The sequence below is a fragment of the Penicillium concentricum genome, assembly GCF_028827145.1.
Source record: "Penicillium concentricum strain IBT 3081 chromosome Unknown utg000003l_segment0_segment0, whole genome shotgun sequence".
Classification (NCBI taxonomy): domain Eukaryota; kingdom Fungi; phylum Ascomycota; class Eurotiomycetes; order Eurotiales; family Aspergillaceae; genus Penicillium; species Penicillium concentricum.
Window position 1 is genome coordinate 387698 of NW_026622756.1, and position 12746 is coordinate 400443.

At 49.8% G+C, this 12746-nt stretch overlaps 3 protein-coding genes across 3 annotated transcripts; 2 read left to right on the plus strand and 1 right to left on the minus strand.

Moving 5' to 3' along the window:
- Positions 1 to 481: 481 nt before the first annotated feature.
- N7517_008001 (type I polyketide synthase) lies at positions 482 to 8641 on the plus strand (the record flags this gene model as incomplete). The annotated part of the gene is made up of 6 exons (XM_056725731.1): positions 482 to 709; positions 783 to 1196; positions 1254 to 2598; positions 2648 to 3798; positions 3849 to 7745; positions 7799 to 8641. 6 exons carry the CDS (start codon positions 482 to 484, stop codon positions 8639 to 8641), a joined length of 7878 nt encoding a protein of 2625 aa, XP_056576582.1.
- A 404-nt stretch (positions 8642 to 9045) lies between these two features.
- On the minus strand, positions 9046 to 10629 carry N7517_008002 (uncharacterized protein; the record flags this gene model as incomplete). The annotated part of the gene is made up of 2 exons (XM_056725732.1): positions 9046 to 9576; positions 9643 to 10629. The coding sequence occupies 2 exons, from the start codon at positions 10627 to 10629 to the stop codon at positions 9046 to 9048; spliced, it is 1518 nt and encodes a 505-aa protein (XP_056576583.1).
- A 219-nt stretch (positions 10630 to 10848) lies between these two features.
- On the plus strand, positions 10849 to 11592 carry N7517_008003 (snoRNA-binding rRNA-processing protein IMP3; the record flags this gene model as incomplete). The annotated part of the gene is made up of 3 exons (XM_056725733.1): positions 10849 to 10880; positions 10991 to 11351; positions 11419 to 11592. 3 exons carry the CDS (start codon positions 10849 to 10851, stop codon positions 11590 to 11592), a joined length of 567 nt encoding a protein of 188 aa, XP_056576584.1.
- Positions 11593 to 12746: the final 1154 nt, after the last annotated feature.

Here is a 12746-nt window from a genome sequence, read left to right on the forward strand (position 1 = left end):
ATAGATTAGCCGTTCATGGTTGAGATTATGGACCTATATACAGGAATAACAACCCTGTGAGCCCTTGATTATCTTAAGTATACCAAATAAACCAGCGAGCTGTTATCCACTTTTTTAATGAACGCAACCAAAATAGGAAGCTCGCGAAGATCAGTAGAAATGCTCGTGCCCACTGGCCAGACTTCCAATACCGCTTTCGGCGTTTTCGTCCAGTTTCCCTTAGCCTCACATTTAGTGGTATGGCTCCGCATCGAGGTTGATATATGAGGGGGTGCGCCGTAATGTTTGCTATCAAAATCATCTCATCTCGACCCTCAGTTGTCTTGTATCCTCGCTTTGTCTTCACTTTGATTCAATCCTTCCTTCCCCTCTTCAGACTATCTCCTTGATATCTCTTTGTACCTCTTTCTCCATCTATCTCCCATCCGATCTAGACCCAGATCTATTGGCATACCAACCCGTCACTTATTAGCATCAGAAGATGAATCCCCTCTCGTTGGAAACTGGCTTCAGCGATGGAGCCATACCTTCTGATGCTCTGGAACCCATCGCTATCGTTGGACTAGCCACCCGCTTTCCGCAGCAAGCAACAACCACCGAGAGCCTGTGGGAGCTTCTCCTGCAGGCCCGCTCGACATGGTCATCGATACCCAAAGAACGTTTCAACTCAGATGCCTTCTATCATCCAGACCCCGAGCATGGTGGAACAGTAAGTCATATCCGAGCCATGACAGACCAATATCGCCATGAAAGATCAATAGTTAACTGATATATATCTCTAGTTCCATGTCCAAGGAGGTCACTACCTCTCAGAAGACCCTGCCTACTTCGACGGTTCCTTCTTCAACATCACGAAGAATGAACTCTTGACACTGGATCCGCAGCAACGGCTGGTACTGGAAAATGTCTACCACGCCTTGGAAAATGCAGGGATTCCTTTGACCAGTGCTGTTGGCTCCAACACCTCTGTTTTTGTCAGTGGATTCAACCACGACTACCTGGGTATCCTCAATTCAGACCCAGAGACGACTTTAAAATACAAGCCTACAGGTGTCACCAATGCCATTTTGTCCAACCGCGTCAGCTGGTTCTTTGACTTCAAAGGACCTAGTATGACTATTGACACGGCTTGTTCCAGCAGCTTGGTGGCGCTGCATCTTGCTGTACAGAGCTTACGTGCCAAGGAGACGAGCATGGTACGTTTATTGGGTTGTCATTAATCTTCTCATGCTGATATACTGATAATGGTTAAGGCTGTCGTCAGTGGTGTGAGCATTCTTGAAAACCCCGTGGAAACCATTGGCATGAGCCACCATGGCTTGTTGGGACCCCAAGGGCGGTCTTTCAGCTTCGACTCTCGTGCCGAAGGATATGCACGAGGAGAAGGAGTGGGCACAGTTGTAGTGAAGCCTTTGAGTGCCGCTATCAGAGATGGAGATACAATTCGTGCGGTCATTCGGGAGACCGGAGTCAACCAGGATGGCCGGACGCCAGGAATCACGGTTCCTAGCGCAGATGCGCAAGAAAGATTAATCCGTGAGGTCTACTGGAGAGCCGGGCTGGACTTCGAACACACAAGATTTGTTGAAGCCCACGGCACGGGAACAAGCACCGGTGACCCAATCGAAGCGGGCGCTCTTGCGAGAGCATTCAAATGTCGTCGAGAAACTCCACTTTACGTCGGGGCGATCAAGTCTTCCATTGGGCATCTAGAAGGTGGCTCAGGTGTGGCAAGCATCATCAAATCTATCCTAACCCTTGAGTCGGGGGTCATACCCGCAAATTTTGATATGAAGGATACAAATCCTTCCATTCCCGCAGCGGACTTGGACATTGCGTTCCCTACTGAGGCTCTTCCATGGCCATCGCCAGGGCTGCGGAGAGTATCAGTCAATTCGTTTGGAATTGGTGGCACCAATGCCCACTGCATTCTTGATGATGCTTACCACTATCTCAATGACCGCCGCCTTACAGGTACCCACTGCACCACATCTACTGTTCCCACAACCCAGAAAATTAAGAGCCGGCTCTTAGCACTATCCAGATCGGGAACAGAATCAACTCATCTCGTGACGGATTCATTCGATGACAGCGATCAATCTGGGCACCGGCATACCTTTATGGATACGCCCACAAGCGATGGCTTTTGTGCATCACCCACATTCACATCCTCAACATACACCAGCCTGGTCGAGAAGCCAAAGATGTTCTTGATCTCGGCTTTCGACGAAGATGGCGTCAAGCGGAATGCAGCTGAATTTGCAAAGTACTTGAACTGGAGGTTGATGCAGTCGGTTCTACATGAACATATCCTTGATGATCTCTCTTTCACCCTATCGAAGAAACGGTCCCAGTTTCCCTGGAGGAGTTTTGTCATGGCATCCTCGGTCAAAGAACTTGCATGGAACTTGTCGGAATCAAATTTCGTCAAGCCAACCAGAACCGCCAGAGTGCCAGAGGTTGGATTTGTTTTCACTGGCCAGGGAGCTCAATACCAGGCCATGGGCCGAGAGCTCATGGTTTACCCCGTTTTCCAAGAGTCTGTGGAGGAAGCATCGGACTATATCCGTCGGCTCGGTAGCCCGTGGTCACTACTTGGTAATAGTTTACCTGTTCTGTTTGAATGTGCTCGACTAACGTATTACAGATGAACTCTTGACTGAAAGACAGTCACCCCGAGTCAACTTACCCGAGATCGCTCATCCACTGTGCACAGTCTTGCAAATTGCGCTCGTGGATCTCTTGGCTAGTTGGGAGATCTTCCCAAAACATGTAACGGGCCACTCATCCGGCGAGATAGCCGCCGCTTACTGCTCTGGCAAACTGTCTCGCGAAGGTGCCTGGAAGGTTGCATATTACCGTGGATACGTATCATCAAAGCAACTTTCCGCAAATGGAGCGATGATGGCTGTGGGCCTCGGTGCATCTCAACTGCAGCCCTACCTAGACTCTACGAGGAAAGACAATACCGGGGAACTCATCATCGCCTGCCACAACAGTCCCAAGAACAACACCGTGTCTGGAGACGACGCTATGATTGACTGCCTCAAGACTCTTCTCGATGCCGATGACATCTTTGCTCGAAAGTTGAACGTCAAGAATGCTTATCACTCGGCCCACATGCATGCGATTGCCCAGGATTACCTTCATCTGATGGGAACGCTTCCTTATGGAAGGTGGTTCGCAGCTCCACACCCGGTGCATATGTTTTCCACTGTAACGGGACAACAAGTCAAAGAGGAACATCTGCCAGCTCAATATTGGGTGGATAATATGGTTTCTCCTGTTCTTTTCACAAGCGGTTTGGTTGCAATGACCTCAAACCCAATGTCCAGCAATGGTTCCACCGATTCCACGGATTCTTTGCGGGTTCTTGTGGAAATAGGACCTCATTCAACCCTGCAGAGCGCCATAAAAGAGACACTGGCCTCTAAGAGCCCCAAGTTGGAATTCAAATATCTGGCCGTTCTCAAACGGACAGATCATAGCCTCAACACTCTACTTACTACAGTCGGCTTTTTAGCATCAAGTGGATGTGAATTGGATTTCCATGCTGTGAACCAAGCTTCGCACTCTAAGACAAGAAGGCAGCCCAGATTGTTGGTGAACCTGCCGCCATACAGCTTCAAGCATACCGAGAAGATTCTGTTTGAGAGTCGACTGAGCAGGAATCTTCGAACTCGAAAGTTCCCTCGTCATGACCTTTTTGGTGCACCGATCACGGATTGGAATCCTACTGCTCCTAGATGGAGACATTTTGTCCGATTGAACGAGAACCCCTGGCTAAGAGATCATATGGTAAGTTCAAATTTGTTGGAAAGATAGCTTCTTTTATTAACATGATTTAGGTCACTGGCAACTACGTCTATCCCGGCGTGGGTTACCTGATTATGGCAATTGAAGCATCAAGGCAGTTGGCTGGCGAGGCAAAGATCACTGGGTTCCAACTACGAAAAGTCAACATCCGACGAGCCTTGATTGTACCCGATAACAAAGAGGGGATTGAAGTCTCCCTGGCAATGGCAACTGTCGAAGACTCCTCGACGCCATCGCGAATGTGGCGGCGGTTCCAGATAACTTCCTACAATGCATCGAGCGATGAGTGGACAGAACACTGCACTGGTCACATCACCGTCAACCACGAAACAGCTTCTGACCCAGTGGACAATGGACGAGAAGTAGAAGAAGAAAGTCGAGCACGGGAATCAGAACTTGCCCGCGCAAATAAGACATGCACCAAATCCATGGCCTTCAAATCCACATACAACAACCTCCAAACATCCGGCCTCAATTTCGGTCCTTTGTTCCGAAACCTCGCAGACGTTCGCGCAAGCGGGCGTGGGCTTGGTAAAGTTGTTGGATCGGTGACGGTCCCGGACATTGCACAGTCTATGCCAAAACAGTATCTACATTCTCATCTCATCCACCCTGCCACAATGGATAGCATGATCCACTTGATGATTGCGGCTGTTCTCGACTTTACCAGCAAGTCCACCCTGGATCAGATCAGATTGCCAACTTTTATACGCGATGTCTGGGTTTCAGCAGATCTGAATTCAGCCCCAAGCCACACATTCACAGGACATGCAACCGTGTCTATGGTGGGATCTGATAAATTCGAGGGCCAAATCCAAATGCTCGATGAGGGAACAAATACACACCGCATCCGCATGGACGGCATTGAACTCACTCCATTGGAGTCTGGTCTTGCTGAAAGTAGTGAGCGAAAACTGTGCAGCGCGATTGAATACAAGCCCGACCTCCACTTCCTCGATTCAAAATCTGCCTGTGCACTGACATCTCTTGATGCTACCGATGACACCGAGGCTCTGTATTGGGTGAAGCGTCTTCAACTTGCAACGATGCTCTATGTCATGGATGCACTGGACGAGCTCAAGGACATTGATGTTATGAGACTCGATCCGCACATGCGAAGATTCTTTGACTGGATGGAGCATATGCAAGGCATGCTCAAGCGAAATGAAATAATCCATCTGCCCTACAGCGGATTCCGGGAAGTTTCTCAGGACGAGGCTTTCAAGGAAGCCATTGGCAATGAAATCGAGGCCCACAGCGCTGAAGGTGCCATCACAGCCCGAATGGGCCGCAATATTGCCCAGGTTATGCGCCAGGAGACTGATCCGCTGGATCTCATGTTCGGCCAGGACGCCGTGATGGAGCAGGTGTACAAGGAAGGCCTCCACTTGTATAATCTACCGCAGCATCTACAAAGCCACCTGTCTCTCCTCCGCCACCAGCATTCCAAGCTGAATATTCTCGAGATCGGCGGTGGCACTGGCAGCTTCACTGCTGAAGTCCTTGCTGTCCTTTCGCCAGACCTTACGAAGAGCAAAGGAAGCATCGCTAGCTACACATTCACGGATATCTCATCCGGCTTCTTCGAGAAAGCCAAGCAACGTTTCCAATCATGGTCCGATATCATGAACTTCCAATCTCTCAACATCGAACGAAGCCCCGTCGATCAGGGACTTCAGCTGGGGACATACGACCTGATATTTGCTGGCAATGTCATCCACGCTACTGCAAACCTGCAGAATGCATTGCAGAACCTGCGATCTCTATTGAAACCAGGTGGTCAACTCATCATGCAGGAAGGTATCCGACAGGATTTCCTTTGGTATCCACTTGTTTTTGGTCAGCTTCCCGGGTGGTGGCTGGGCGATGAGCCGTGTCGGCAGTGGTGTCCATACATCCCGGCCGAGGAATGGAATCCTCTGCTACTGAAAGCGGGATTCTCAGGCATCGATATTGAGTATCCCAGTTCCAATGATCCAGACCTGACGTGGCAGAGTATTCTGGTTTCTTCTGCTGTGGTAACACCCAAGGAGAAGGCATTTCATACTGCGGTTATCTTGACTCTCGACACATTGAAAGCCAGCCAGATCATTGAGAAACTCCGAGGAATTCTGTCGAAACTGGGATACACAAATGTGCTCGTTAGAAAGCCTACAAAAGTGAAAAGTTCCATCTTGTTGGATGCACTTTGCATCTCATTAATTGACTTGGAGTCTGCTTACTTGTTCGATATGAACGAATCGGAATATAGCAGACTCAAGAAAATGCTCAACAAGTGCCAGAACCTACTGTGGGTGACCTGCGATCCCCTCACACAGCCACGCGCAAGTATGAGCCTCGGTCTTCTCCGGACAGTGCGCTGGGAGCGGGATGGCGATGGCTCAAATATCGTCACCCTGACAGAGGCGGAGCAAGACCCAGACACCGCTTCACCAGTGAGTCTTGCTACAGCTATTGGCAGGGTTGTCAAGCGGCAATTTGTGGACAATCCGGAGAATGATCGCCACGCCGAGTACATGTTGCAGAACGGTGTCATACACATTGGCCGATTGAACGAGTGGGAGGCTGCGAATCAGTTCCTTGCTGCACAGTCCTCTCAGCAAGCTCCTCAGATTCAACGTCTCGGTGATTATGATACTCCTATTGTGTTACAAGAGGCTGCTCTTAGCACCGGGGAATACCACTGGGTCATACAGCAGGATGAAGCGTATCAAGGTACTGAAGTCGAGATTGAGATCCGAGCAATTGGTCTCTCTTCAGATGTTTCCGCCGGCCGTCTCGCGAATGAGATCGCTGGTGTTGTGAGCAAGGTTGGGCCAGATGTTGAGGGCTCAGCCCTGGGTGATAGAGTCATCTACATCTCAGGCGACAAAAAGGGTGGTTGCATCAGAACACATGGTCGAGTCGATCAACTGCAGCTCGTTCGAATTCCCGATGAGATCTCGTTCGAAGTCGCAGCCGGTTTGGCTTGGGCATATGCGACAGCAATTCAAGGACTTAAAGAGATAGCTCATCTAGCACCCGGAAACACTGTCTTGATCCATACCAGTGCATCGGATATTAGCCAAGCGGCTATTCAATATGCCCAAATGATTGGAGCTACAGTCTATGCTACTGTGGCAACGGTTGAAGGACGTGATTTGCTTGTCTCTGACTATAGTATCTCCCTAGACCATATCTTCTCTAGGAGAGATCTGAGCTTCGTCAAGGGTATCATGCGATGCACAAACAATTTTGGAGTTGACGTCGTCTTCAACGCACTGAGCAGCGAGGCACTCCGGGGTTCAATGGCTTGTCTTGCTCCCTTTGGGACATTTGTTGATGTGTCAAATCAAGATCTGCGAGCCGACACGACAGTCGAGCTGGCCTCTTTGCCTCGCAATGTGAGCGTTCACACCGTTGACATTCCTTTGCTGGCTCAACATCGACCAGAATCGGTCCGAGTTCTGCTCACCGAGGCACTGAGATTGTACTCTGAAGGCAAGATCGGTCAACTCCCAACAACAACTGTCATGGATTTCACGCAGATCAAAGAAGGTGTTCGAGCTGCGCAGAGTGGAGAAGCAGCAAAGGTTGTGATTGCACCTAATCCGTCCAACATGGTCCCTGTGATACCACCACCAATCTGGCCATGTCACTTTGACCCACGCGCATCGTACGTTCTTGCTGGTGGCTACGGTGGCTTGGGCCGCAGTTTGGCACGATGGATGGCATCTCGGGGTGCAACGAGCCTGATTATCCTATCTCGCTCATCGGCTTCGAGCCCAGAGAAGACGGAATTGATTTCCGATCTCGACAAACTGGGTTGCAAGGTCCACTCGCTGGTCTGCGATGTGGCTGATGTCTCTAGCCTCCAACAATTGCCTGGGGAGGCCTTTTCGCATCTACCTGCTATCAAAGGATGCATTCAGGGATCTATGGTCCTACGTGTAAGTCCCCACGCCTTGTATTATTAGATATACAATAGCTAACATATTCCCAGGACGGCGCCTTCGCCGGACTCTCCTTCAACGACTGGCAAGCAGCCATCAGACCTAAAGTCCAAGGTTCCTGGAACCTGCACACAGTCCTCCCCGACAACATGGACTTCTTCATCATGCTCTCCTCGGTCGCAGGCATCTTTGGCAACCGGGGACAATCAAACTACGCCGCAGGAAATACCTTCCAAGACGCACTCGCCGCATACCGCGTTTCAAAAGGCATGAAGGCAGCGAGCATCAATCTGGGCAGTGTATCCAACGTCGGGTGGGTCGCCGAGAACCGGAGCTCGATGCGCACGCACACAGCAACGTTATTCGAGCTTCTCCGCGAAGAAGAAGTACACGCAACAGTTGACTTCCTCATCCGCGACCAGCAAGACGGTGGTAATGCATCGGCGCGCTCACAGCTCGTCCTCGGTCTACCGACCGCGGAGATGTGTCGCCAGAACGGTGTGCCGCTGCCTACCTACCTGAATTACTCGATGTTCACGCACTTCCGAAATACAGCGACCGCGAAGAACAGTGAGGTCTCGCAGCAGAGGACTGTTAGCACTGCTGCGCTTTTGTCGGCGGCTTCGGGCATCGAAAGTGCTGTTTCTGTTGTGTCGGATGGAATTGTTGAGAGACTAGCTTCTCTGCTTTCTATTCCTTGTTCGGAACTTGATGCTCAGCGCTTCGGCTTTGGGGGTATTGATTCCCTTGTTGCTATGGAGTTCCGGGCGTGGATTGTTAAGGAGCTTAAGGCCGAGGTTTCTTTGCTTGATATTATGGGGGCGGAGAATATTAAGGCTTTGAGTGAGAAGATTGCTGGCAGGAGTCGGTTGATTGGAGGGCCTGGTTCTTGATCTTCCCGATATTCCAGCGCTTTTTTTTGCGATTTTCTTGGGGTTTGGTTTTGATATTGTTTGCGTTGGGCTCTCATGATTTATTAGTCTCACGTCTAACGTCCCATTACGATATATGATTATGCGGCGTCTTCTTTTCTTAGGGCATTTTCTAGGCTCTTTCATATGCACACGAGACTAGATTCGGTGATTACCAGAATGCATACGGATTTTCTACATATCTTACATCCAGGAAGATTTAAGCTTCGGTAAATTAGATACTCCAAATGTATTCATTCAAGTCGTTGAGAATAGAAAAACATCCATTCGGACAGATTAAAAGTAGCAAAATGGTATGCTTGCATTAAAAAATAGCTCATCCAAACCCTTGATCTCCATTCGTTACTCATAATATTCATCAACGTCTACCGTGCAGGCCCGGAGGGAAAATAGCCCCGTAAGCCCTGACCAGCAATTCCACAAACCGCCAACTTTGGTTCAGCCCCCGACCGCTCATGGTGCCACGCACGCTCGCGCAGGGCTAAGTAAACTGAGCGGAACGGCTGGAGGTCACCAGGCATCCGAGCAGGAGGTTTACGAGGATCGAAGCCCAACTGCTGGAGTTGCGCCTCACACCAATGCAGGGTATCTGGGGGTAGATATTCCTCTATGTCGTAGTCGACGTGATTTTGTTGCAAGACCTGTAGCGTTGGGACGTCGGCTGGGAGGCCAAAGTTCTCTACGCCCTTGGGTGGGTGGTGGTAGTTCATATAGGGTTTTCCAGGGGTGCGCTCTGGGTGGTCTGTTTGTTTGCGGATGTTGTGCATGTTCCAAGTTTGGACATAGGATTTTATGTGGGAGCGGAGGGTGGGCATGTAGATTGCGAAAAGGGCGACTTGTTCGGGGATTACCGTTGATGAGAAGAGGCCTTCGTTGTGAAGTCCGCGGAAATAATTCTGGTTGAGATTAGTATGCTGCGATTAAATGTGGGAGGAACCTTTGAAAGCTCAAGGTTGACTAACATGGTATAGTGTTACTACTGATTTCGCAAGCTGGGCCCACCAAGATTCAATCCGGTGGGTGTCTGCAGCTCGTCCAGGTGCACAGCACTGCTCACGCTGGAGATCCGGCTCAGTGGCGCGGCGGAGTGCAAAGTGAGCATCAGCTAGAAGAGGAACCTCAGACTCAAGGTCAGATCGAAGAGTGCGTGGCTGGCGGTTTTTAGAAGCAACAGTTTCAAGATGATTTTTGAGAACGCCCACAGCCGTGTGTGCATCCACGCCGACGTGGATCCAGAGAACATATCGAGAGTACGCATCTAGCTCGGCATGAATTCGAAACCCAAAATTGGCTAGCTTTGAGTACCCATTCACGTGCCAAGTCAGGTTAGGCCCGGCTAGAATCTTTGGCGGGGGAGGACGCCGGGGCACATCGCTGGTGCGGCGTTCTACTGTATCCGGGCGCAGCATGCGGTAGACACTGTAGAGACGATCTCGGGCAAAGACGTGCCCCTTGCTTCGGAAGTGGTTGTGCAGTAGTTCCTTTCCGTATCCCTCAATGGTCCCCTTGTCCATTTCCTCGGTCAGGGCGTCGAGGATCTCCTGGACCTGTGCTTGTTGTTGTGTGGGCGAGTCAAGACGGAGGCGGATGCCGAGCTGGTGACGGAGTCTGCGGAGCGTACGGTGGGAGACATCATAGCCCTCATCGTGTAGAACGGTGACGATCTCTTGGTCGGTCAGACCCACGTCGAAGAAAAGGTTTTTGATGCGAGCATGCAGCGCTTCATTTGAGGAATTGTTTTCCATCTTTTTCTTGACGCCCCATAGCTGTAGGCGTTTGGTCAGAGTACGCGACGAGATCTGAATATCATGTTGCCGCTTCAGGTGCTTGCAAATGTCGTCACTCTTCATTTTCTTTTCGTACAAGCCGATAATTTCGGTCTTGTACGGCTCGAGGTCCACCCGAGGGCGCCCAGTCACTTTACTTGGCGTATTAGCTGTATTCTCCATGTTGCGAATTCAGACCAGCCAATGTTGATAAGAACTAGCCGTGGAGAGATGTTAGCGGCTGGGGAAAGGCGGGCGGTGTGTCGAGACGTGCCCGCAGAAATCGACCGCCTTGATTTTTTTGTTATCGCAGCGACTCTTCTCGAGAAACGTCCTCGCTCTGCTCAGTCACTCTCGATCTTTTTTTCGGTTTAATATCACCCAACCGGAACAACCGCCACAATGGTCCGTGAACTCAAGCACCACGAGAAGAAGTACGTCCGCACCTATAATTCCGCCCGCAGAAATCTCAATCCGATCACCCAACATCTTCAAAGCTTCACGATGCATCAAAGATCAATTGCTAATATCGAACCCCCTACAGGCTCCTCCGGAAGGTCGACTTCCACAACTACAAGTCGGACGGCAACCACCGCGAACATGAAATCCGCCAACGATACCTCCTCCAAGACCCAATGGACTACCGCAAATACAACGCGCTCTGCGGTTCTCTGCGCCAGCTCGCACACAAGCTCTCCCAATTGGACCCCGATGCGGATCCGCTGCGCAAGAAGCTCGAATCCGAGCTGCTGGAGAAGCTGTGGCGCATGGGAATCCTGAAGCAGTCCCGCGAGCAGGGTGCCGGTCTGTCCAAGGTCGAGCGCGAGGTTACAGTTTCTGCGCTGTGCCGTCGCCGATTGGCTGTCTTCATGGTGCGCTCTGGCATGGTTGAGACTATTAAGGCTGTAAGTTGCGACCTGGCTTGGGGATGGATGTATGTAATGGAATGCTGACGTTTTTTTTTTTTGCTAGGCTACTACCTTCATTGAGCAGGGCCATGTCCGTGTTGGTACAGAGGTCGTCAACGATCCTGCTTTCTTGGTTACTCGTAACATGGAGGACTTCGTCACCTGGGTTGATTCCAGTAAGATCAAGCGCAACATCCTGCGTTACCGCGAGAAGCTGGATGACTTTGATCTTCTGTGATCGAGTCCGTTAAAAAAAAGCATTTTGGGTTTTTGTTCTGATATACCCGGCGCTTGTGCATTGTGGCCTATTTTGGTTTGGCGTATTGATGTTTCATGAAATGATATCTCATGTCCAAGATTCTCTGGATAACTCAATATGGATATAAATACTACCTATGTTCTCCAGAAACTTAGAGAGTAGAGCACCCGATGTACACTTTTAAACTTGGGGCTCTGTCTACTAAAGCTCGGCTTCTCAGCTTCTAAGGGCAGGACTGTTTGCCTGACATTGAAGGCCATGGCTCCACACCGCTTTCGCAGGGTTGCCCTATGCTATGCATATGCCAAAACTCGTCTTTCTGCTCTCGCTTTTGCTATTGATCATAATATCCACATGTAGGAATGATGCCTGACTTGGAGAATGACAAATGGATACTTTCTCGCTTCCAAGACGGACTGTTGCTAGATAGCAGCCAACATTCATTCAAGTCGAAACGGACCTCGGGAGGCAGGAATGCAAGTCTACCAATGAGGTTATCATCTTTGAAGATACCTCTTTCAAACATCCGAATGACCTAGTAAAACGACTGAATGATTCAATTTATTAAAGTTTGCAGTTAAATGCTGATCGGTCATGTGTACCTCACTAGCGAATAGGCATCAAGCTGTATAAACCGGCATTTGGGGCAAATGACTGTCGGGACTCAATTAGAGTGGTAGTTCCTGGTTGGTTTGCCCCTCCGATCGTCCTGGAGGGGTTGAAGATCTTGAGTACTAAGCGACTATTTTCGAAAAATTTATGTCTACTCTATCTCGGTAGCTGCGTAAAAGTGTATAGAGATCAGTTGATTATGCCAGAAGACAGCATCACTAGAGCCAAAATATGTACCATACGAGGCTATGTACAGTGTTCCAATAATAATAATAAGGGTATCTCAGTCAAAAAAAAAAAAAAAAAAAAAGACAGCAATGCAACAAATGCAAAAGGGACTAGAGATAAGAATAGGCCAGAGGGTGATGTTCCCGCCAAGAAGGGACATGTGGAATGGGACCACTGGATGCAAATGCAGATCATCACTCGGGGATCATGGTATCATAGGGAAAGCAGTGAGGCAGTGTAGTTTTGCGAGCAGCACCTGTGCTAGGCTCTGTGGGTGAGGTGATAGTGATAAA